This window comes from Pyrus communis, chromosome 3 (assembly GCF_963583255.1).
Source record: "Pyrus communis chromosome 3, drPyrComm1.1, whole genome shotgun sequence".
Taxonomy (NCBI): domain Eukaryota; kingdom Viridiplantae; phylum Streptophyta; class Magnoliopsida; order Rosales; family Rosaceae; genus Pyrus; species Pyrus communis.
The window spans coordinates 23,429,965-23,456,417 of record NC_084805.1 but is presented as its reverse complement, the minus strand read 5'-3'; the positions used below and the strand labels follow the sequence as shown (position 1 = coordinate 23,456,417).

Below are 26,453 nucleotides of genomic sequence, written 5' to 3'. Positions count from 1 at the left end.
ATAAAGTACTTTAAATAGAATTACCTCACTCTAATTAACATCGAAGTTTTTTGTGATAAAACCCCACACCTGAGGATTGTGCAGGCGGTTAAGTGGAGACAATATCGATATTGTTTAGAGTGGGCCATCGGCCCGTCGACTTGAAAAATTCTACAATTGTTCCAAGGAGAATAGCACTAAACAAAATGTCAGGATATGGAATAAGAGCAAGACTTGACTTAAAAATTTCTACATCTCAATTAATTCTTCTCAAGAATAGTCAATGGGAATGAAATTACAAGGCAACTTTGAGTGCATAAAGGGACAAAGAAATTAAAATAAAATCATTAAATATAGCCTACTTACCCTCTGCATGCATCTCATTGGACAAAAAGATCGTTGGTCAACTTCATCGATCGATCGTGATGTTCTTTTTTTTTTCTTTTTTTCTTTTTTTTTTAATTTTGTTTTGTGTGTGTAGAGATCATGCTGCAACTATAGCAGTCATTTATTCCAGATGCAACAAAACCAAACAGTCCAACAAGGCCTAAAGTTGCCCGTGATCAAGTAGATTACGCTAAGCGGCTTGGTTCCTCCTTTGCACTTAACCTTTGAATTTCTTCTAAGTAGTTTAGAGAATCTTCAATGCTTGTTCTCAAATGAGTCCCCACTATCGTATTAGCCTATAACTGAGGAATAAGATACTCCAACACATCAGAAATCGAGTTTCTAAGGTATAGAGACTCCAAGATACATGAGGTAAGACCCTAACTTTATAGGAAAGTAACTAGTGGAGCCCAATGGGCGTTTTGAGTGGGAAATGAGGCTCACCCAAGTGAAAGCTGCTGTGCAGCTACTTTACTTCCTTCACACACGCGAGTGCCCAAATACTCGTGAGGCAGTTGCTGATGCAGCGGCAGGTGCGAGTCCCGCAGCGCACATCTGCTTAACGGTATAGATGCAATCTGTTTTTTTTTTTTTTTTTTCACTTTTTACCGTTCGAGATCAACGGTTTGAATTAAATTTGAAAGTTACCATTAGAAATTGGGGACATTGTTGCACTCATTTTTGTGAAGAAAAAATTTTAGTGTTTAGAATTTGAATTTTTTTTTTTTTTTTTTGTAGAAATGTTCACAAAAAAAAAAAAAAAAAAACGAGAACATCAAGTTAATTTTATTTTTGTAAAAATATCGAATAGAATTATATAAACCTCAAATTCAAGATTTATACTATAGAAACTCCATTGAGACAATATACCTTTGGGACATAAAGATTTTATTTAATTTCCTAAATGAGTCCTCAAAGTCAAAGGTCTTTTTTCTGTGTTTTTTTTTTTTTTTTTTTTGGGGTTTGAGGTATTGACTGACTCCAGTTATTTTGGATACAACTAAACCAAACAGTCAACAAGTCCTAAGGCTGTATACATTGGCGTGGATCCGGATCCCTTCCTGACCTTAAAAAACTGTGTTTGCTCAGCAGACAATTATGACGGTTGAAATTTAATCGAACGGCTACAATTATTATAACTTTAGTGAATCCCTTGTTTGTAGTTGTTGGATCAAATTTCAACGGCCACGATTGCCTACTCAACATGCTTAGTTTTTAAAGATCAGGAGGGAATCCGGATCCCATTGGTGTAATCAAGTAGCAACATGCTTCTCTCTTTCCACTCAATTTAGTTCAGAGTAAATTGTAGCAATGATCTCTCAACTTTAATCAAATTAGAGCAATGGTCCCTCAACTAAAAATCCATTATGGTCCCTCAACTCATCAAAACGTGTAGTTATGATCATTTTTGTCAATTTCGTCAGAATTTTGTCAAAATGAGTTATGTTGAAAGGACCATTGCTAATGAATTTTTAGTTAAAGGACTATAGCTGCACTTTTTGATGAGTTGAGGGACCAATGGTAATGAATTTTTAGTTGAAGAACCATTGCTCCAATTAAGTTAAAATTGAAGCACCATTACTACAATTTACTTATTTAGTTCAAATTAGATTTGAATATCGCTCGAAGAAACAAAAGCAAAGGCCGAGGCAAGGCCGAAGAAACCCAAAAGTCCAAACTGCTAGAACCAAATTTAAACGGAAGCGGTATCTCAAGTGGCTATGAGCATTCACTGGATACACTTCGATTCCCTAGAGTCCAAATATGGCTTGTATTCAAAAACTAAAAACAAGAAGACTACTCCAGTGATTGTATACGGGATTGCATAGCCAAAAGTCGAAGAACAAAAACAAACAGGGCATGGTCATACCACCTCGGCATGACAAAGTTTACGCACAACGGGATCAATTACAGCATACCAGTCCGTCAAATGGCAACAGAACAAAATGGCATTAACAGTTTGGATCCCCAGAGAATCAGGGTAATTTCAACTGAAGGGCATCCATAAATGCTGCTTAAATCCAAAGTTAACATGTAACATGCGCTCGAATACATTTTCAGACGATAACTCTCAAATATCTATAAAACAAAACCCGAACACAAGACGCCCTTAAAGATAATGTTATCGCATTGGGCTACAACTGGGCATTCTGCTCTTCTCTCAAAGAGTTAAATATGACGCCTCTTTACCTTTCCTCCCTTGCCGTGGCGCCTTCTTTTGCCCACCTTGAACACCCTTTTAGATTTCTTGCCTACCCCACCAGCAGGCTTCAATGCAGCTAATCTTTCATTGACAGCATCCATGTCCACATCTATTTGAAGAATACAACATCCAGATGGTTAAACTTGAAAACAGCTGACAGATAAATTAATTGAAGCTGAGTAGCTAGAAAATACTATATGTCAACAACAATGCGAATTGCTATGCATCTCAACAAGAACACTCAAACTTCATAAATCAAGTCTTGCCTGCATAATATAAACATAAAAAATGCAGGCATCATACAATTACATTTATGAATAAGAATATGCGAATACAACCTAAACAATAACAAAAAGCACTCACTTAAATTCTTCGAAAAATGAGCTAGCCAAATGCGTGATCGAATATATTATTAATTAATTATGCTACAAACCCATGGTGCCAATAATTCCCACCAAATGACCTACTCATTTATCTCGCTTACGAAACTTTCTGAAGACACGAGTTGGTTAACGTTAGAGCAGATATCCAACACCAAGGGATGCAGAAACAAAAATTCCACGTAGCTTGAAATAAACTGCTGAAACAAGGCACCCCTGGCCACCATCTAATTCTATTTGTTTGTTTGCCTATTTGTTCATTTTACGTTAACATCCATTGTGAATTCAGACTACCTGACCAAGCATCGGAATCATGCTGTAAACGGAAATTAAATTCCAAGAAAGTACCATACTAAAAGCTTCTGCCTGGTGTTTAAGCAAGTTATCTCACTTCTCAAATAGTATCTTTCGGAAATATAAACCTAGTCTAGTTATTTTTACAACCAAAATATCACTCTTCACAAGAAGTCCAATTTATAGACTTTGTAAAGAAAGTGTGGGACTGAAAAGAATTTTTTTTCTCCTTTTGTTGCTGAATAAATTTCAGTTTTTTCCCCTAAACTATAATTCCATCAGAAAACAAGTACTATCTGTCAATCTTTGGATGCATATATGGTAAGAGCTAGCAATAAAAGAACCTTTTTTTTTTTTTTTTTCCAACCAATATATATCGAAATATCACATTGCAAGAGCAGGGCATCACAAAAAGCAAGCGGATTGATAGAAATTTAAGCAAAACTAGCAAATGGGTATTTAAAACATGAAGAAAAATGGGTGGAACCACATAATTTCCAACAAATTAAGCACAACTTAGAACATGGGTAAGTGAATTTAGCACAAAATTGAAATGGGTATCGAGCAAAAGAGAGCATACCCATGTTGCTTGTGGATGCGGAAGCGCCGTCAGTGGTGGTGACCTCCATAGCAGAGGTGGATTTAGGCGGGGGCCGTACGGGCAGCTTGGGGGCAGCGAGGGCAGCTTCCTGGGCAGCGAGCTTAGCTTCGTCTTTCTTGTCGTAGTAGGGCTCCACCATCTCTCTCCGTATGGCCCTCAGCCTCTTCTCTCTCTTGCATCTCATCGACTTCGCCATTGTTTCTGCACCGCCTTTGCCTCTCTTGATTTGGGTTTAGGGTTCTGCGAAACGCGAAAAGGGCGAAATTCGGATTTTACGTTTGATTTTATAGCTTCGGGAGAGCCCTATCGAGTTAGTTCCTTAGTTGGGGGTGGATTGCTGTTCTTTTGAATTTTCCGTTTTAACCCTAACATTCATCAAAATGAAGTGATTTTCGCACTCGTTTTCTCCTCTGCACTCTTCGCTTTTTCTTAGCATTAGGATTGAATAAGAGAAATTATTTTCACACACCCATTTATCCTATATGCCCAAGTTTATTTATGTCTCTTAAGTGTGAAAATCACTACTCACTTAAAAAAAAAATGTTGATTTCAACGTCTCTACACTAATTCCTAAAATATCCTTACAATTTACCAGTAATAGTGTGCTCGAAATTCGGGGATGAATGAGATTTGGTGATGTCTCTCATGATCTCATCCGAGTTGGTTAAGGGCAATGCACTAACAATTTAAGGAATAGTTTTTTCGTCTGACCATTACACCGCCACATAATATTACAATCTACCCATGTTATAACTTGTGTGTATTATATTCTGAAATATAAACTTGTCGCTCACTAATACTATAACACGTAGGCTAATGACAATGTTACAACTACAAACAAAATTTTCTCCAATTTAAAGTGGGAACCCAAAACGAATAAAACTTAGATGATCGGTTAAGTGAGGAGTAGAAAGAAAGAGGAAGGGAATTGAGAAGTTTATAGTGTTCAATGGCCATAAATGTCGTAGTCTTCTTCTTTATCTACAGAACAAAAAATACACACTAGAAAAACAATTCACATAGTATTAGACTTCCATTTTACCACTGAGGATTAAAATTATTTATTAAACTATAGAGTTAATATCAGTTTACTACCCTGAAGTTTTGTAGTTTTTAACATTTGGTACATAAATTTTTTTTCATCCCAGAGTCATACCTCAAGTCTTAATTTTGGAACAGTTTCATACAACCATTAAGTTTTCCGTTAGAACTTCTGTTAATTGATGATGTGGCGCCCACGTGGATAATAACTGAGCACCAGATGTCAATATGGGCCCACTTCAATATTAAAAAAAAAAAAAGGATAACCCACCCTCTTCTCCCCCAACCCCCTCCCTCTCTTCTTCCCTCTACATTCTACAACCCGCACCCTCTCCCCCAGCCTTCCTTCACCACCAGTCTCCCCCAACCTTCCCCCACCTTCCTTCTTCCCTCTGTAATTTCTTCCCCATCCCCATCTTTCTCTCTCTCTCTCTAAAATCCCTACAAGCCTAACCCATGTGGATATTTCTCCTCCTACCACAATTTCTTCCCCATTCCCCTCTCTCTAAAATCCCTCTCTGCAACCTCCTCTAACACACTCAAATTATAATTTGTAAAATCTTAATTTCTACCCATTTCTCGCTCTCCGCTGCTCCAGATTAGAAAGAAAGAAAAAAAAAAAAAAAAAACCTAATTTCCATTGGTGAAGGGACGAGAAGAATCAGGGTTGTGGAGGAATCGAAGATCTAAATAGGGGAGGTGTAGATGCATGTCGCAGGAATGAAGGAAGGAAGGTGGGGGTTCCTACATTTGATATTGGGGTCGCCAGCAACCCCAACATAGAAGACGAAAGGGAGGGGGTTGGGTCAGGTAGAACACGAGTGGGGCTTCTTTTTTTATTTTTTATGTTTTTGTTTTTTTATTTAATTTTTTAATATTGAAGTGGGCCATATTGACATGTGACGCTCAGTTATTACCTACGTGGGCACCACGATATCAGTTAACAGAAATTCTGACGAAAAAATTAAAGGATATATGAAACTGTCTCAAAATTAAGACGTATGACTTTGGGATGAAAAAAATTTCATTTATCAAATGTTGAAAACTACGAAACTTCATGATAGTAAACTAAGATTAACTCTAAATTACATAACAAATAAATAAGATGTTACTGCTTCTTGCCTCCTGTAGGCTTCTATATTATCGGTCCGTTGGGTTTCAAAAAAAATAAAAATAAATAAGATGTTATATTAAGTCGGATTACATATGCTTTGATCAATATTAGAATCTATGGATTATCAAACTGGAAATCTCAATTTATATCCAGTTAATTATATTGAATTCGGATCGGATCAATCTGAATCCATATCTACATGTCATATGAAGATATTCCAAACTTCCCCCCGTACACCAAGCTTCCTTCGATCTCCCGACCTCCCTCTCCCCAGCATCTCTCTCTGCTTCACCTCCCACTCCCAGGGATACAAGATTTCAGTCCTGCAGCATGAGAGCTTGTTCAAGGTGTGTGCAGTCCATTATATTGTTTTTTTTATTTTTTTTTCTGGAGTTCCTGTGTTTGTTTGTCAAAGATTACCCCATATATATCTGTTTATGCTTTTTCATCAGTGAATAAATTAAATCCCTAGAAACTGAGCCACCTGCTAATTTTAACGGAATTCTTTAAGCAATCTTTATTTTTCTTTCAGGTGATACTTTGCAAATCAGTAAAAGTTCAGGTGGCATTGGTATAAAATTATAAATTTCCCCAACTTTCGTTCCAGTATATGTTTCTCTGATCTTACGAAAGTCGAAAACCCTAACCCTATCAGCGTTCTTTGGATACCGCTACCAAAAGTAAATATTAACGCAGCAGAATGGTACCAAAAAGATATCACCACCAAGTTGATCGCTCATGAAGAATTGTATTGATGATCTTCCTGACCCATTGTTGGTTGAAATCCTTTGTCGACTTCCTTGCAGTAAAGTTGTTCTTCAGTGAACAAGTGTGTCGAAGCGTTGGTTCCATCTCATCTCTGATCCTTCTTTTGTTCGCCATTTTCTATGTCTCCAAAGCAATCGGCATAAGCCCCCATTCCAAGTACTCTCGTTGTATTTGCCTTTAGCGATAGGGAGGAGCGCAAAACTGAAGTCTTTACAACGTCCAACCCTCCAGTGTTCCAAACAAGCAATCTCTCTTTAAGTTTCCTTCCTGGTTTTGGTGACAACGAAGACGGAGAACAAATTGTTCTAGCTACCTATAATGACTTGGTTCTGTGCTGTACAACAGGTTGGGTTTAAGGGGATTACTACATCTGCAATCCATACACCAAGCAATGGGTTGCTCTTCCTCCCACCCCTCCAGTCCACAATGGTAAGATTGAACCTCTGAGAGTGGGATTCATGTATGATCCATACTATAACCACTCCTCTGAAGAAGACAGTAGCTGTACAAGTTTTGATATCATACAGCTTAATACTGAGTATAGGTGGATGATTGTACGATTAATTCGGAATTGGTCAGATGGTAGCTACATGTGGAGATGATCTCTTCTGAGACAAGTGGTGAATGGAAAGAGTTGGCTATGTCATTTAGCCCACAACAAATAAAGCACATACGCAACAACGATGGTTTAATTGGATTTTACGTTATACGCAGCCATTGCTCACAACAGAATGTTTTATTGGGTGCATAATTTATCTGAATGTAAATTTGAGTTGAATCCATTCCTTCGTAGTAGTAGTGGTGATAATATTGCTAAATGCCGTTTCATTAAGGAGCCTGCGACTTTTTTTGGTGGACGAGTAAAGAATTGGTATCTAGGTGTCTACGGAGGGTGTCTGCGGATGTGCACGGTTGGATTGGGTGCTGATTTTCCCATTCAGTGTTTGGGAGCTGAAACTACAAGAGGCACGTGAGGGAGATGGGAAATTTGAATGGTTGTTCGACATAATTTCCTTGCCTTTAGATGATATTCCTTTGTTTTCTGAACAGGTAAACAGGAGCGGCATGGTTGAGATTCTAAGTTTCCACCCGAATAATCAAGATATCGTGTATTTCAAGTTCAATGAACACATTGTCATGAGCAACCTTCGTGAGGGAATGTTAGAGTCAGAGATAGCTGCAAAGACTCCATATGATAGCTGTTCTTGGAGAGAGGCCTACGCATTTGCACTCCCATGATGGCCAACACCAGTTCCTAGACTCTGGGAAATAGTCTTTTTGGTTACGTTTGGTTGTTTGCTGGCTGTGCCGGCCTTTGTCCGTCTTGGTGGGTGTATGTGTTCTGGTTGTTTCTACTTATTTTAGCAGTCAAATTAATAAAGGATGCAGATGAGTATAATTCTTTTGATCCCATTGCGGTATTAGTGAAGAAACAAAGATATAGAATATGTACACTAAAACAACACTATCATTTCTGCAACTAAACGTCAAAATATGATCATTCCTGCTAATTGCCTTTTACTTTTTCCCTGATAACTAATACAATATGGACACTAAAGCAACAATGATTGCCTTTATGAATGAAAAATTGTGGGAAAAAAGGGGTGGAAACAGCAACAAAGTGGTCAGCAAGAAGGTACAAAATGTAACTCTTACAGTACATTGAGGAGACAAATCCGATCAACCGTTTGCACGTGATACAGACAGCTTAAATTTGATCAATGTGCCGGAGGTCAATGTTCATTTACCTGGAAAATTAGTATCGATATTAGTCAGATTCTATCCACCATCTCATCAGTATTTGAACTTATAACAATCAAATCAGGCAATGTTATTTTCCGAACAACGTATTATTGTCGCTCAAACAAGTAAACCCTGTAATAATATTGAAGGCTCACCCCAAGTTAGGACAATCCAGGTAGATTTCATAGCTTGCCCAAGGACAGATGGAATGTAAACTTTCTGCTATCCACTTCTAACAAAACTAGATGCTCCGACCTTCCTCACATGTTGGTTGTTCATCAAATTCCTCACTCTTTCTGCATCATCCCACTTCCCACCCAAAGCATACAAATTCGAGAGGAGAGAATAAACCCCACCATCGTTCTCTGGTTTTACCATCTTCATGACCTGCTCAACCACTCGTTCTGCCATCTCAAACTGTTTATGCTCCTTACAAGCAGATAAAAAAGCAGTCCAAATAACGACATTGGGCTCTAGACTCATTTTCATAATAACCTCATAAGCTTCCTCTAACAGTCCTGCCTTGCCGTACAAATCAACCATGCATCCGTAATGCTGTATTCTAGGCTCCAAGCCACTTTCTTCGATCATCTTGAAATATTTCCGGCCCTCCTCAACTAGTCCTGTATGCACACAAGCGCTCAGAACTCCAGTAAAGGTCAGTTCATTAGCTCTTACACTGGCTTTTTGCATCATCTCAAACAAAGACAATGCTGCTTTGCTGTAGCCATGTTGTGCCGATCCACAAATCAAAGCGGTCCAAGTCATGACATTCCTTTCTTGCATCAATTCAAAAACCTGTGCAGCTCCCTTCAAAAACCCACACTTAGCATACATGTCAACCAATATCGTACCAATTTCCACATTCAATTCCCACCCATTCTTAGCCATCAACCCATGAACTGATTTCCCCACCAACAAACCAAGAGAACCCAAGTGGGCACAACCCGATAAAACTGAGCCCACACTCACTTGGTCAGGCTTCAAACCTTCATCCATCACCATATCCCGAAACAACGATAAACCACGCTCGTGCTTGCCATTGTTCACGTACGCAGCTATCATGGCGGACCACGACGCAACATCTCTCAACGGCATTTCCTCAAAAACCAAACGCGCTCTTTCCACATCCCCTGACCTCGAAAACCCCGCAATCATCGTGTTCCACGTGACCGTGTTCTTCTCAGGAATTTCATCGAACAGTAGGCATGCATCCACAAACGACACAACAACGTACGCATGGAGAAGCGAAGTGGCCACATATACATGGGAGCAAAACCCAAGTTTGATTACATGGGCATGGAGGTGTTGAATGATTGCGTGGTTCTTCAACTGGGTACACGATTTTAGCGTAAAGAGGACGGAGAAGGTATCGAAAGGAATCGAATTTCGGTGCATTTGAGAGTAGATGTGCAGAGCATTGTGGGGGGAAGAAGCATTTCGGATAGCGGAAGCCCATGAATTGTAGGTTTTGAGAAAGCAATAGAAGGAGGCGTGGTATTTGCTTTTGGGTTTTATAAGATGGTTCGAGAGAGAGATGACGAGGGATTGCATGGCTTTGTTTGTAGATAGCGCGCGCTCCCTTGTGCATGCGGTATTGCCGTTTTAGTTGCTTGCAATTTTTTATAAATTCAAACTAATCCCTAGCTAAAAAAAAATACATTGCTTCGGAGACACTTGTCGATCAACCATAAGCATCACACTATGGCGTATATTTGATTAGAGACAAAATGTCTAACATTTGCCTTGTCAAAAATTCCTGTGAAAGTCCTAAGAATCCCTGTGAAAGTCACTTCATTAGGCTCCACACCGGTTTGTTGCATCTCCTCATACAAAGGGATCAGGATCCTCTCCTAATCTAAGAATGAGAATCTTCATGACCAAGGGATATGGGTCGTTGGATGAAAATTCAACGATTATAATTATTATAACTTTAAAGGGATCTCCTGTTTGTAACCGTTGGATTTTTATCCAACGGTCCACATCTCTCGATCATGAGGATCTTCATCCTTAGATTAGGAGAGGATCCTGGTCCCATACAAAGACAATGCTGCTCTGCTGGAGCCACGTTCTGCTGATCCGCAAATCAATGCATTCCATGACCCGACGCGACATTTACACTTAGAATAGGAGAGATTTTCTGTGTGTCCAAAACACGAGGTAATAAAATATGTATTATTATATAAGTAGTAAGATACTTAAATTAAAATTTTAACTTCTTAAAAAATAAAACTTTTCTCTATTTATATAATAACACGTAGTATACTACCTGTCCTCCAGGCACATTAAAAATTTTCTCCTTAGCCTACATGTCAACCAATGTAGTACCAAGTTCCACACTGAGCTCCCATTGGTTCTTGACCATTAGCCCATGAACTGATTTCCCCAGCAACCACACAAACAAGAGGATAAAACAGAGAATGCAATCCCTCGGACCTTCTCATTTAGCATGGTCCGAAACAGCAATAAGGTACGTACGTGCAATGATCATGGCAGACCATGCATGAAGTTAGAGTTTGCATATTAAACCATATGCCTCGTTTACTAATCCGTAATTAGAATGAGAGGAATTGAATTGAGGAAGAATTGAATTGATGAGGAGTTAGAATAGGAAGGAGTTAGAATTGGATTCCTGTTAAAGCAGTTTACTTAAATTTTCTGGAATTGAAGTAAAAAAAGTACTGATTTTATTCAAGTGTTTACTAATTCATTAGAATCAGAATATAATTCAATATGATTACAAAAATGTCCTTATTCAAAATCTATATAACAAATTTTTATATAATAATTCATAAAAAAAAAAAGTGAATATGTATTTATTTAAATAAAAAATAACTCAACCCCAAATCAATCTTATCTTTCTCTTCTTGAAGAACCCACTCCTCACCGCCACCTCTCGCTATCTCAATCCATTCTATTATGATTTCAAGTTTATCTATTTCAAGTCTTGGGCATTTGATGGCAAATAAACTCCACTGTAAGTCCCTCATTCCCTCTTTCTCTTATTCTTCTTCTTCTTCTTCTTCTTCTTCTCTCTCTCTCTCTCTCTCTCTCTCTCTCTCTCTCTCCCTCTCTCTCTCTCTCTAACCTAGTGCATTTTGATTTCAAAATTTTCTGGGGGAAACATAGAGATATGGCGGAAAGTGGGAGTAGTGGGTTTGGGTTGCATGCTGGGCATTGGTGGTTGCGGTGTTGGGAGAGGGAGTAGCACTGGACATTATCGTTGGACAGCGGTAGGTGGATCTCTGTGTTAATGCAAATGGTAGTGCTACAATTTTAAAAATAAAGTGAGGGTATAAGTGGTTGAAAATTTGTATTCTAGATTCCCCACAGCAGGTGGAATGGAAATACCTCATAGATCTTAGGAGTCTAATTCCTCCAAAAGAAGGAATTGAATTTCAAAAATTTTGAGGGTCCCACCACTTTTTCAATTCCTTTAGATTTAGTAAACACTGAAGTACTTCGTAATCGGAATTCAATTCCACATTTTGATTCCGATTACAGGTACGTAAACGCGTCAATAGAGTTGTTAATGGGTATCAAATTAAACGGATGTTAACACTTCCACATTTTGATTTCGATTACAGGTACGTAAACGCGTCAATAGAGTTGTTAAGGGGTATCAAATTAAACGGATGTTAACACCATCATCGCCATTACATGAAGTTAGAGGTGGCAGATTAAACCATAGAGTTGTTAATGGGTATTCATTAAGACTCATCTAGTTTGATTTCACCTAACACCATCATCACCATTACAAATATCTCATATGTATTATGGTGATATCAAATTAAACAGATCTTAACGAGTACCGATTAACAACTTTATCACATCTACATGAAGTAATGTCTCTCACTTGCATCTCCTCATTTTGATTCTCAAATCCCCCCCACCCCCCACATGCACTATCGCTGCCTAAAAAAAGGTCGTCAGATAAAATGCAACACTTAACTTTAGGTTCTTCTTCCAATATATATCAACTGTGCAAACAATCATTCAAACTGAAAAATGATAATTTAACAAGCGATAAGTATATATATTTATTTTATTCTTTCAACGTCTTAGTGGGTGTGTATATATATATGTTTTAATTAAATTCACAAAGTCAATCTACTTCAACATTGCTATCATGAAAAGTGATTAAGTGATAATTTCATTAATAAAAAAGAAAATACAATTTATGGCAAGGAGTACATGAAGCCTAACCATGGCAATGAAAGAAGGCCATGAAAAACAAGCAAACAAAATAATGTCACTAAATGAAAACCTATTGAAAACGATAGCTTGGAAGACACACGTAATCTCAATAATAATATGAAAGAATAAAAGTAGGAGGAGAATCCCACCAAACAAGATCAGTTGAAGAGGTGCCATGATTTGCTAGAGCATCAGCAACTTGATTATTTTCCCTACAAATGTGAGAAGACCCAAAATGAATTTGGGGAATTCGATGCAAACAGTTTCCCTACTCACCCTCAATTGCCAAGGCACCAACTGAGAAGAGCGCAAGAAATCAATAATCAAAGCAAAATGTACTTCCAACCAAATAATTAAGTATTTTTAATGCAAACGGTCCCGAACTGAAGCCAAACCAATACTGCTAGTATTTTTTTTACTTTTTTTTTAATGTTTCGGTTTAAAAATTAGATAAAAAGTTGCTTATGTGACTTAATGAATGGTAAAACTATTTCTAAATAAGTTGTAACATTTTTCTTTATGAGCAAGCAAAAAATCTTGTGAAAAATCAACAATCTCATTTTTCACAAGAAAATATTACTCACACTTCCCCTTATCTGCAACATTATGTGCATGGTTGTGAGGAAACTAATCAAGTTACATCCAATAATCCAAATGAATCAATCTATCAGTTGGAGTACCATTCTTTTTTCCATGGCTAGCTGTAAGATAGCCATTACACGGTAGCTGTAAAGAACCAAAACAAAGCGTGGCCTCCTAAAAAATTCCAAAAAGTGGAACAACGTATACTATAGAGACAGATTAATGTAACTAATAATTATTTTAATGGATATAATATATGTCAAGCAATCAATGGGTACTAGTCAAATTAGACAACCAAAAGCATACATTCTCTTACAATATCTGTATATAATTAAGGTGTATTTTCGCATACAATATCCATTAATTAATTTGAAGTGTAAACAATTTGATTATTCACTTGAACACTTCATATCCTTATCCTTTTTCCTTGTTTCTTCAAAGGTGAAACTATCATAACGTATTTCTATCCTTTTAGTAGTTGTATCTGCCACTTCTGAGATCCCTCTCTCTCTATCTAAAACCCAATTAGTGTAGAATATGTATCCATATATAAAAAATCATTGTATATGTCAATCAGTATTTCATGAAATTATTCTACAAGGCTTCTAGGTTTTGGGTCATGAGCTGTGATGTTTATCATTCAGAGTTTTGTTAATCATGTTTACAAGACATTGGCAATTGCCAACATAAGAAACCTACCTGCATGCATGCATGTCTAAAATATAGAGCAAACCTTGTTGATATATATCAAAAGATTCAAAACCCATATCATATAAATATAAAAGCATTAATCATAGGCATTCCGATCTTTTATTCTCTTGGTGTTCTTGTGGTACACTTGTTTAGACCAGTAAGCCACCTCTACGTACCCAAATTGTTCACTGCATCCAATTGATAGGCAGTGCAATATTGAGAATTCTTACCTAATCGTGAAGATTAATTCTAAATAAGAGGTAAGCTGCACATATTTTCCATTTTCCTTATTGGCATGTGTTTTGACTTTTGAGTGCATAGATTATGTTTGTCAAGGTAATGTAATTGTATTTGGTCACAAGGTTTCCGCCCGTACAACCCAAAAAGGAAACAAGTGGGCAGAAGCACACAACAAGGGGAGGCAAATTTTAGCCAATGACACCTTGAAATAATATATTGGGTAAAAAGAAGGTCACTAGAAGCCCTTAGAGTTAGCCCGAGTGGTGAATAAAGGTGGGATCGATAAGGATAATAATAAAATAGGTTTATGTTCGATTATTGTTAAAGGTGAATTTGAACCATATTATTGTAAATTCACTGTGAGGCTAAGCTCACACATTCCTCTTAACGTAGACAATATCGTTTGTTTTATATATAAATGAAACCTTTAAGGAAAGTGATCCCTATTTTTTTTTTATAAAAATGAGGATTAGTTGTGGAGTCTACACCACATCAAACTTTAATGATCCGAACTGTCTATTTTTCATGTTGCACCTTAAGAAACAATGAAATTTTATCTTGATAATTAAATAGGCAAATAGTTTCGGATTGAATTGAATTTTTGTACGGATGATCTATGAAATAAAACTTACAAAATAGACGATTTAGGTTATTGAAATTCGATGTGGAATAGGCCCCACATCTAATCCTCATTTAAAAAAAATAAATAGAAATCCCTTTGAATAAGGGGCTTGTATATATGTGTCTATATATATATATAGTGTAATAAAATAAAGTCATTATAATAGTGATATTCAAAGGGATAATTAAGTAACAAGATAAGGAAAGATAGCAAATGACGCTTTATTAATGTTGCAGAAAATAATCGTGTATGTATTATGTGCAGGTTCAATCACACCAATTCCTTTCCTTCTTAACAATTAATTACTATTTAACCGACTAACACTGATCGCTCTAGTAAAAAAGATTAAAAATTAAATACAAAAAGATTATGAAAAGGAGCGAGGGCAAGAAATTTATAAATTAATAATAGGAGTGATGAACAGTAATATATTACATTGATAATTTTACTAGTGGGGATAATCAACTTGTTTTGCCTTTTGCATAACTTTCTTCAAAGTTATGATCATCAAAACACAAGGCTAAAAAAAGAAACAGATGATTATAGAAACTGTCGGTAAGATAATCTTACTAAGATTACTATATGCGCAGAAAGATTATAATGGACTACTGGTCCATATCATTCTTGTTAGATATTAGTGATGATCATAGGATATTTCATTTGACTCTTAAACATGCGATCTAAAAAGCTTAATCTCCTTAATTACCCAGCTTGAGCATCATGCATATCTGTGCATCTCCAAAAGTTAGACAAAGAACAGTGGGTGATGACTCAACACATGACAACAAATGAAGAAAAGGGAAAAGTTGGGATTGGACTTGGGGAATTATGATGGAAGAGATTCTTAATTTTCGGATATATCCTTATGAATTTGTAACACTCATTACGTGACATTGACACATGATAACTTTATAGACTCATAGAGATATACTTCCTCAGACATAAGAGCCATTAATAAGTTAAAAAATAAATTGTTTTAATCAATAGACAACGGCCTGATAGCGCCCCTCTCGATCGTTCTGATGAGGGATCTCTGATCTGTTTAGCCATGCGAAAACATGCAGGTTATACAACAATTTGGTTTTGATTAAATTATAATGTGAATTATATGTTCTTTTGATCTCTGAGTTGTTTAATCTAATCTTTACATATCTCTCCTTCTAGCTAGCAAACCTTTCTAATTTCTTGGCTACTCATGCAAACGAATTTCTTTCACCCTAATGAGTCTTGTAGGATCAGTATTATATTACTCAAGCTTAATTTGGTTTATTAAGCAGACTAATTACTTCACTTTAGCTTGGTGTTCTGACATGTGCTATTTCATGTTCGACAAGACAAAGGGACTTTTCCAATTTCTGTACTAAACAAGAAAAAGTTATCGTTGCCCTCAGTGTAATGGTCTCTTAGGGGGCCAACGGAGACAATTTTAACAATAATAGAAGGTGGAAAGATATATTGGCTGGTTTAATATAGTATGTTTGTTCTTTAATTTTTTGCTTTTCCACGTGATTTCCTCCTAAAGAAAATTAGTTTATGAGGGAAAACGATTAATTAATTAATTAAGTTTTAAACAAAAGGATAATTAGGGAAAGTAAGGTAGCAAGGGACAGGGGTGAAAGACGCTGAAAGGAGACATATCCAATCATCATCTTCTTCGTTGATACCAAGAAATTATGATTGAAACCTTCAAGCAACCGTTGAGTGAAGCAAGGATGTATGTCAAATGCGGCCTATTCCGATTTACAAATTAGAAGACGTAAATGGCATAAAAATGTATACATATATAGAAATGTTTGTGTGGAAGGAAATGATATAGTTACCTTTAAATCATTAGGCTTCCCACTAATGACCATTAATTATAAATCTATTCATTCCAAATAGTATGATTCAATTATATATGTTTCTATGTTTGATAAAGATGTGGTTACATCATATCGTTTGGGAAAGAGAGTTTGTCAAGATTTCATTATAAAATTTAAAGAAAAAAGCAAAGAAGATCAAAATCAAACGTTTAATTAACCTAGGGGGTAAAGTAATTACTTTATATATTGTTTTTCACTGTTTCTTAAACTTGCATCTTTTAACTATGTTTGCTGGGAATCACTTCAATCCTTCATTCAATAATTTCTTTATATACAGAAATGATGATATTATTGACAATTTAAAAAAATCGTTCCGCACTCTTCTAGGTGTTATTCCTCTCTTATAATTTTACATATTTCGGGTGCAGAATGAAATTTTAGAATACTAATAACAATTTTTCAATAGACAAAAAATATTCTCATAATATGTAAGGCACTTGAAGCTTAATGATCAAAGAGCCTTTAGCCATAAGGTCGTATATTCCATTTCCTTAGATACATAATATATATATATATATATATATATATATATGTATGTATGTATGTATCATACTTTGATCACATTATACCACGATTGATGTGCATTTGAAATATATTTACGGGAGTGATTTCTTCCGTATGCTTTTATTCTTCTTTCACACTTTTATTTATTTGTTTTTTTTTTTTTTTTTTGAGAAGAATTACATAAATATGCATGTGCAGAAGAAGAAAAAGAGTGTGGGAAATCATTTTTCTGTATTAGTGTGATTAGAGATAAAATATGATCCTTACTAATTGCAATATTACTCCACAAATCAAACAGTTCATTTTAAGGACCATGCTTTGTAATTTCTTAGTTCATTTTAGGAAGGACCATGCTCTGTAATTTCGTACTCATCAAGTAAGATTCAAACTATTATTAAAGAAAAGTAACAATCAAGTTAATTGAGACCCATTTAGTTGAATGAGACAGGCTAGGAAGCTACCAAAACACTCAAAGAGAGACTCAGACTCAGCGGTCCTCTCTCTCTCTCTCTCTCTCTCTCTCTATTACAATAAGATGTTAACCTTTTTCTAAAATTGGATGTTTAAGAAACATATTTAAGGTAAACGAGCCACATCCAGACTAGATGACAATCAATGGTGTGTGTGCTAATTAATATTGAAAGAGCCTGAGGATCAACAGAAAAGGATGGGCCATAACTGTTGCAGCAAACAGAAAGTTAAGAGAGGACTGTGGTCTCCTGAAGAAGATGAGAAGCTATTGAATCACATCAACACCTATGGTCATGGTTCATGGAGCTCTGTCCCACAACTAGCTGGTACGAATATTTCCGTAGCCATCAATTACTTTTATCAATATTCTCTCAGCAGAGATATGGGCGCTTAGCCAAATTGACTAGAGTGTGTTTCCTTCTCCACATACCAGTTTGAAAACTCTATCCTCATAATTTCAACAACGTCGTTTTGTGATCTTGTTCCATTGTTAATTGCAGGTTTGGAGAGGTGTGGAAAGAGTTGCAGATTGAGGTGGATAAACTATTTGCGACCAGATCTCAAGAGGGGTTCATTTTCTGAGATAGAAGAGAGAACCATCGTAGAAGTTCATAGGATTTTAGGCAACAAATGGGCTCAGATAGCCAAGCATTTGCCAGGTAGAACAGACAATGAGGTCAAGAATTTTTGGAACTCATGCATCAAGAAGAAGCTCATTGCACAAGGTTTTGATCCCAACACCCACAATCTTCTCCCTTCTTCCAAAGCTAACCCTAGTAACATCATCAACAACAACAACAACAATAATAATATTCATGCATGCAATATGTTTTCTTCATCTTCTGTTTTCTCTGTAAATTCTTCACATGTCTCAGCAGATACTTCCATAGACATATTGGAAGCACCTTATCTCACATTACCTTCTACTTCATCTCCAAATGCAAATCACGAAAGCTCAACCATATCAACCTATGAATTCCAAAACCCTAATATTGTTTGGAGTACTACTCCAGTCCAGGAGCAAATTAATCCAATTTTTTTACCAGAGTCCATGGGGATAAATAGTGTCCCAACAATCTCCACTTCTCACTCATATCCAATATCAGAGCTTGAAAATATTGTAAATGAGAGCTTTCAACCCATAACTAAATCCACAAACCCAGAAGACATACAATTGCAGTCTCAACAGGAGGAGGCTCGTGAAGTGGTGGAAGATGAGGAGGCCAATGGATTGGATGGTGCGCAGACAAACATGGATGTTTCATTTGGGAGCTCTAACTTTGATATGGATTTTATGGAGTCTACAGTATTGCCTTGTGGAATGTATAATTACCAACTGAGTCCAATGGATCAACTTGCATGGAATTGTTAGAAATTCTGGGACTCCTCTTTTTAGCAATTTGACTTTTCCATTTTTTGGGTTGGGGGTCTTTTACATTTTGTTTTGTTTTTGTAATTTTATTTTGAGACTGGGTGATAATTTTTTATATAACGCTATTTTTACATTAAGGGAGTGAATGAATGAATTAGTTTCAAACTCACAAACCCTATATTTACACTAAGAGAGAATGAATGAATTAGTTTCAAATCACAATTTACAAAATTCTACTTTAAAACCTCCCACTTACAAATAAAAATGAATACTTAAACCGCAGTATTAGTTGACTCTACTGTGCAAATAATAATTGTTGACTTAAGAGTACTTTTTAAAAAAAAAAATTCGTTGCTAAAATCATCGTGCAGTTAGCCAATGAACACCATTATTATGTTGACAAAATGTGAAGGACGCACCACCAATATATGGACTGCATTCCACTCGAGTTTGGACAATGCTGTATCTAGATACTATAATTAAACTGCCTTTAATTTTTTTTGTTTTCTAATCATTTCATGAGTGGAATATGAGAATTCGAGCTTAAAATTTATTTCAAAAAAGAAATATTATTAGACTATAAATTAGAAGCTCGATTGGATGTGCTTTTAAAATGACTGAAAGTATTTAAAGTACTTTTGATGAAAATATTTTTGGAACCAATTTTCAGTAAAAACGTAAGTAAATCCTAAAAAGCACTTAAAGGGCTTCCTGGAAGAAGTAGATAACTGATGTTTCTTACATAAAGCACTTAAAGTACTTTTGGAACCCAAAAATACTTTATCTAAAAACGATTTCAGCTATTTTAAAAGTAGATCCAAACGAACCCTAGTTCATTAACTTAAAAATTGATTTAAGTGATGAGGGCCTAGTGCTTGGAGGAAATTAAAGACCTGATCTAGTTGATCCCATGGAGCCATTGCCCTGGAGCATGCAACATGGCTGCCCCATCGAGTGGCTCGCGCGTGCTGCAGTTTCTCTCTCAACCATACCTTGTATTGGGTTCAAATCTAACCGTACGTCTTGGCTTTCTTCAGTTCTTTTTTTAAGTAATAGTTGACAGTTGAAAGGGGTATGGTGCTTTCTTCTTTGCCTTGGGTTTGTCACATTAGGTTTTTCCAAAATAAGGTCTCTGTGTAGCTAGCTAAATGACCCAAATGTTAGTTTGGTTAGTCACCACTTCTAACCATACTAACCATTTTAACTTAAGTTAAAATATCTTAATATTAATTTTTCCTAACAATCCAAATCTTTTTTATTCTCTTGAAGCCCACAATCAATGTAATTTTATAATTTTTAATGATCAACCAAAATTTAACTTTCTCTCTTCTCCTAATTAAATCTAATTAGTTACTGTTCATCATCAACTCATTTTTAGAAGAGTAATGCTACACTTACCACATATTTGTATCATTTTTCTAATAAAGGGCCCCCCAACATATGTAGGTCTTATATCTAATAGAGAGATAGTACAACTATGTAGTAAGAGTATCATTTTTGTTTTTAAAAACAAAAAAATAAAGATTGCCACCTACTGAGGCTTCGGGTGGTCATCATCTTGGATACTTCCTTGCTAATGTTTATCGCTCAAAACATCTTTCATGTTTGTAGTGGTGGATTTAAGATTTGATCATTGGAAATTTGTAATGTTAAATGTCTAAGTTTTCAAATATAAACAGAGCGCGAAGTGCACAAAAAAATTTAGTTTGTCTAATGACGCATTTCGTCAAACATTGGGCTTGTTGTCGTTAGTCGAACTATGTTGCGCACATATTAACAGATATCGACATATGCCAAAACAATTTGATGAGTGTTATCGAGAGAATTTGTCGAGTGTTGCCAATATATATGCCTAGCAGATATTACATCAAACACTTAGTGAACACAAAAAGAACCATACCAAACATTTGAAGGATCGTCAGAAGAACTTTCACATGTATATTTCTCAGGATCTAGATAGTCCCAGGACCACCTTGATTCCAATGGACATCCGCCACTACGTGTATAACCTAGTATGTTATAGAGTATCTTATACATCAAAGCATAATAAAATGTTCGCATTCCCTAAAAAAGTTGGTTTATGATCATTTAATCTATCGCATCACTTCTTGTTCTAATCTGTACCCACCTCATCTTTAGAATTTTTTTTTTGGAGGTTGACGATTGACTAATCCAGTTGTTTGTGTTAACCAAGATAAAATGAATTGATGATGAACAATTGGTCGTTTCTGTTTTTCACCTTCATTTTGTTATGAATCAATGAAATTGACATGAAAAAAGTTGGTAGGTGCAAGTCACGTGATCAAACATACCAAAATTATGGACGAAAATTTATGTAAGTGACGTATTGTCCAAAGATTTTAAGTTTGAGTAATTAACCGTAATTTTTCTAGGGGTGGTGCTATCTGTATTTCTTTTTTTACGTCTCGTACATTCTCTATTAGTTTATGTTATTTGATCATTTCCAATTCATTTGATTCGACGACAAAAAAATAAACAGCATGTGTAAAAGATAAAAAAAACTTATGTGAATAGCATCACCTTTTTGCACGTACAAGTGATAAATTAAAGATGCACAAATCCATTCTTTTATGCATGCTCACTTATTAGAGAAAATCACTCAATATTTGGATGACCCGACCCAACTTGGATTTGGGTGGACTAAAACAACAACCTTTGGTCCAGGGCCCAGCCCAGTTTAATAGAATACCTTAAAATTTGAAGGCACATGGGACGTCCAATCTTCCGAATGAGGATCCTCTCCGGATCAAAGAGGATCTCGGAACTTCCAATTATGTATGTTTATTGTATATTATAAGGTCAGTTTTCATCAGAGACTTTTTATATTTAATTTTAAATAAAAAATTTATAATAATTTTTAACCGTATTATATATAATGAACAGGCGTGATTGAAAGATTCTCAACAAAAAGAATCCGGATACTCGTTCAATCTTCCGAATGAGGATCCTCATTCCAATCTTCTAACATTTTGCCTGCGCCACAGCGCCACCTCAGCAACCCGGATACCAACGGTTTTGGTAGGGACTCGTGACCATTCCATAAAGCCCTCCACCGTTTCGACACTTCCACTACCTTCCCTCCTTTTCTGCGCTAAGCAACACAAAACACACACCAGCTTCAAAGTTGCTTTTCTCTGCAAAACCACGGCAGGAGGTACTACAAGATCTCACCCCTTCAACTTTTTCAGCTTTATTTTTGTACGTTTTTTCCGAAACACTGATCAGATTATGAATTCGGGCTCTTCAGATCTTCCTGGGTTTTACTATGATGGGAGAAGAACCGGTACTTCCCACTCAAAGGCCCCATCCCGGGCTCTCGTCGTATGACTGCTTCTGCTTCTTCCAGCGCTCAGACGCCGGCCAAGGTACTCTGGTTGTTCTGCATTTGAACTTTGAACCCACATTTTTTGCTTTTCCAGGTTTGCATGTTGTTAGGAGTTTTTCCTGTTTCAAAGTTTGTATCTTTGTTGTTTTTACTGTTTTTAAGCTTGGCATTGCTCTGGATGTTTCTATTTTTTATGGGTTATCACTTGAATTTATGTTTTGTTGCAACTTGTGTTTTGGTTGGGGAGTTCACTTTTGTGTTCCAATTGCTTTGTTGAAGCTCTTTAGTTACTTATAGTGAGTTTTTCATGTTATACTAATGAGAGGTTACTTACAATTGTCATTAGAATCAAGCTAGTTCGAAAAATTTTATGGCTTGCTGAGAATTTTGTGTATTTAGTATTTACACCTTAAAGTTAGAGAATTGCTATTAGAACTCCAAAATGGCATGCCAAGAATTTCATGTCATACTGGATGACTATTTTGGTTTGTCAACTGCAGCTCCCATATTAGGACTTTGATAAATGGAGTGGTTAGCGGAGTAAAATCTGTTGGCGTTTAATGAGTGCGATAGCCGCAAGATCATGTGCTTGTAATGATAATTTCCTTTGCTTTGGTTAGCATATTAATGACCTTAATCATATATTTGTGTCCACTGTTGTAAGGTTGCAATTAAACTAGTGAATTTCTAGGCAGGCATCCCGTTTATTTTATGTATTTTGCATCGAATTACGTGTTGAACACATAGATGCAAAGTAGTTGTTTCTTCTCTGAGATTACCATGGCTTCTTATTCTCTGTTTTGTTATGCTTTTATATCGGTGATTTACATAATTGTCAAAATACTTGACACTGGCTCTAATTCATATTGTTGTAGGCGAACAACTCATGTAGGCAAACAAGTGTAAGCACTTCTAAGATGCTTCAGGCTAGGGAGTTATGCGGTAATCTCATTCTTTCAGGAGGTGTAACTTCAATGAGGAATTCCAAAAGGCACAAGCATGCCATCCTGTGGTATGTTAACATAGGCCTTCAGTTTAAGATTTTAAAGTTAAGTTTACCAATTACCACGTTATGATTTCCACCAATTTGTTTCCAGGTTTTACTTTCAGCTTGATTAGTGCCCTAATTCATACTGAAATTTTTTTTTGTTCTTTTTTTTTATTAGGAATAGTATATCGTTATTAGACGTAATAGTATACATTTAATTTTCAAAATTTTACTGTAAGCCTCTGTGGGTCTCTATTTGGCATGCAGGGCCAAGTTTAGAATCCAGCAACATATAGGTTGCAGCAGGAAACTTGCAACGTATAGGTTACAGCAGGAAACTTGCAACAAATGACGGCAGGAAATTGTAATTTTGTTTTATTTAGGTGTTCTATGAATTGCAGGTTTGGAAGTATCAGGAAACAAAAGAGATAAGTGATGGTGCTTTGGGGCGGATTCGCATGAATTGCAGGTTTGGAAGTATTAGCATCTTTTCTTATGTTGCGTAAGTTATGGTTAAATGAGTAAACAGTTATGGTTAAATGGGTACACGGTTATGGGTATGGGTATAACCGTTTATGTAATTACCCAACGGGTAAACAGTTATGTGGGTATGAACATAAACAGTTATGGGTAAATAACCACGGTTACCCACCTGCCATAACCGTTGCCCATCCTGCGTAACACAGGCATTTAGATATGTAACACTTGACAATCATTAATAAGAACATGAATGTTTTTAACGGTCCTTGCTTGAGCTGAATTCATTGTCATCTATACATTCCCCTGTTCCTCTCAACACATCAGATATCTAGCAATCAACTAAAATTTTGCATTCCATGACTAGAGGTCCAATTTTTTAAAAGAAAAAGAACTGGGTTGATGCCTGGGTAGTAAGTAACCTCAGGGAAAAGGCGAAAACATCCAGATATGATTTTTTTTCGAAGGTTGCTGCTGCAACGATTTTGGTCAATGTCATTCTGATTAGTTCTTGTTTTTCCAGGTGAAGCTTTACCACCAACGCCTAATCCAAAGAGGAGCTGTACAATCTTACGAGGGGCATGTGAATTCCGATACTCGTTTGCTGCTTGGAGTTGACCCATCTGAGAGATTTGTCATGTCAGGTGAATATTATTGCTTATGCCATTTATTTTGGGCAAGTTCTAGCCTTTGACGTTTTCTTATATATTTTTCTTTTAGGCCGAGAGGACCGCAATTTACGACTTTGGAGTATTAAGTCTGGTAAACTGCTTTTCGAGGATAAATTCTGTAAGACAATCCCCTCAACTGTGTGCTGGCGAAGAGCTGAAAGTACGTACTCTCTACTTCTCTTGTGCTCTCATTCTTCGTGCCATTCTCCCCATTTTATTGACCTCTAATTTTCTTCTAATCCATAGGGTTTAAGGGAGATCAGGATGACAAGCCAAATTAGGAATGCCTTGATTCCAAAAGTGATGGTTTGGATCACAGGAATGACTGTTTTACATGCACTGACAAGTGTGAAGGGTGGAAAAATGCTCTCACGAAAATTTTACAAATGTGCAAAACTTGGGATTTCTTTTACAGTGATGCTCGAGTGTAGCAATCTTAATGCTCACCATGCCGAAGGCATTTATGGGCCCAAACGCAAAGCAACGTTACTGTGAGGAGATATAAGAAGGCGCGATTGTTGGTCTTTGCCTTCCGAGGAGTTTTGTTTTTATTTCCTTAGTATAGATACAAACAGGTAGATAGTGAGTCTGAAAATAGTACTTGTGTTGAGGTCTGTATCTCCGTTGTTTAAGAGTATTTACCGCACACTTAGGTCAAAGTTTGAATCCTCACTATCTGCCTTTGGTCTCCCTTAACACCAAGTGTAACAAAGAAAGTACTTCATAAAATGATTGTGAAATTTTGTAAAGTGACAATGGTAATTATCATTATTTTTCTGAATTGTCTATTTTAGAACCAAGGAATTAAACTGTGACTCATTTCGTGTTTATAGCTCTGTATAATGAGAGATTCTCTCGCAATCATTTTATAGTCTAAATGGTGTCAACAACTAATTAATATTTGTCACTTGCAAAAAAGTGAACCACTCGTTTAATTTGATGAAATGTTTGCAAGAGAGAACCTTTTTTTGTCATGTATTAAAAAGGTAAAGCACTCGTTTACTTTGGTGGAATGGTTGCAAGAGAGAACCTTTTCGGTAGAAAGACCATAGGGCAGGGATGACTTGCCAACACAAAGATGGAAAAATCACCCACCAAAGTAACACCAGCAGTCAAGTCATCCAATAAAGAGATGAAAAGAATTGCTTGTCTCCTTTGAAAGAAAGAATTGCTTGTAATAAAGAAAGGTAAGAAAAGACTTTGATGACTTTGATCAAAGGAGACGAGCAATTCTTTTCATCTCTTTATTGGATGACTTGACTGCTGGTGTTATCTTTGGTGGGTGATTTTTCTATCTTTGTGTTTTATACCCAAGATTTTTGCATAGGGCAGGGGTACACACACACACACACATATATATATATATATATATATATATATATATATATATATATATAAGTGTATATATAGGGTAAGGGTTGCTTGAGTCTTGGACACAAAAGTTTTCTTATTAAAGTGATAAAAAATGTGATAATTAAGAACTCACTCAAAATCAAAAGTGAAGGCAGAATTATGCTTTGATTCCAAAGGGGAACCGCCGAATCTTTCTCCTCTAGACAATGACACTATCCTCAGAGAGAGAGAGAGAGAGAGAGATGGGAAGAATCATTAGGAAACAATTATGTGTCTTTGTCTGACTTAAGCATGCTTTCTCAAAGGGTTGTTTAGGATGATGGAATATACCATTGCAGATATTTTCCCACATTCCATTATATATTTCTCGTTCACATATATAAAATAGCCAAATGACAAAAGAGATTAAGAGATCATCTACATTGCACAGAGAAATAGAACTAAGCCCAACCATATCCATCCATTGAACAAATTTAGAATTGATTAATTTTTGAGTAGTTTTGATGGAAGAGCAAGGAGATTTGAACTTAGAATTACCTCGACTAACATTTCGTACAAAGGTAAC

At 36.3% G+C, this 26,453-nt stretch overlaps 3 protein-coding genes and 2 long non-coding RNA genes across 5 annotated transcripts; 3 read left to right on the top strand and 2 right to left on the bottom strand.

Moving 5' to 3' along the window:
• Positions 1 to 2,292: 2,292 nt before the first annotated feature.
• On the bottom strand, positions 2,293 to 4,161 carry LOC137729448 (uncharacterized). Its single transcript, XM_068468397.1, has 2 exons — positions 3,824 to 4,161; positions 2,293 to 2,678 (listed from the first exon to the last, which is right to left on the bottom strand). The coding sequence occupies exons 1-2, from the start codon at positions 4,038 to 4,040 to the stop codon at positions 2,536 to 2,538; spliced, it is 360 nt and encodes a 119-aa protein (XP_068324498.1). The 5' UTR covers positions 4,041 to 4,161; the 3' UTR covers positions 2,293 to 2,535.
• A 1,951-nt stretch (positions 4,162 to 6,112) lies between these two features.
• LOC137730248 (uncharacterized) lies at positions 6,113 to 8,206 on the top strand. Its single transcript, XR_011068107.1, has 2 exons — positions 6,113 to 6,346; positions 6,532 to 8,206. It is a non-coding gene; the product is annotated as an uncharacterized lncRNA (long non-coding RNA).
• A 43-nt stretch (positions 8,207 to 8,249) lies between these two features.
• On the bottom strand, positions 8,250 to 10,085 carry LOC137730345 (pentatricopeptide repeat-containing protein At5g66520-like). Its single transcript, XM_068469409.1, has 2 exons — positions 8,666 to 10,085; positions 8,250 to 8,515 (listed from the first exon to the last, which is right to left on the bottom strand). The coding sequence occupies exon 1, from the start codon at positions 10,062 to 10,064 to the stop codon at positions 8,733 to 8,735; it is 1,332 nt and encodes a 443-aa protein (XP_068325510.1). The 5' UTR covers positions 10,065 to 10,085; the 3' UTR covers positions 8,250 to 8,515; positions 8,666 to 8,732.
• A 7,792-nt stretch (positions 10,086 to 17,877) lies between these two features.
• On the top strand, positions 17,878 to 19,053 carry LOC137728470 (transcription factor MYB86-like). The gene is made up of 2 exons (XM_068467250.1): positions 17,878 to 18,007; positions 18,182 to 19,053. The coding sequence occupies exons 1-2, from the start codon at positions 17,878 to 17,880 to the stop codon at positions 19,051 to 19,053; spliced, it is 1,002 nt and encodes a 333-aa protein (XP_068323351.1).
• A 4,606-nt stretch (positions 19,054 to 23,659) lies between these two features.
• On the top strand, positions 23,660 to 24,696 carry LOC137727917 (uncharacterized). The gene is made up of 3 exons (XR_011067881.1): positions 23,660 to 23,856; positions 24,388 to 24,508; positions 24,585 to 24,696. It is a non-coding gene; the product is annotated as an uncharacterized lncRNA (long non-coding RNA).
• Positions 24,697 to 26,453: the final 1,757 nt, after the last annotated feature.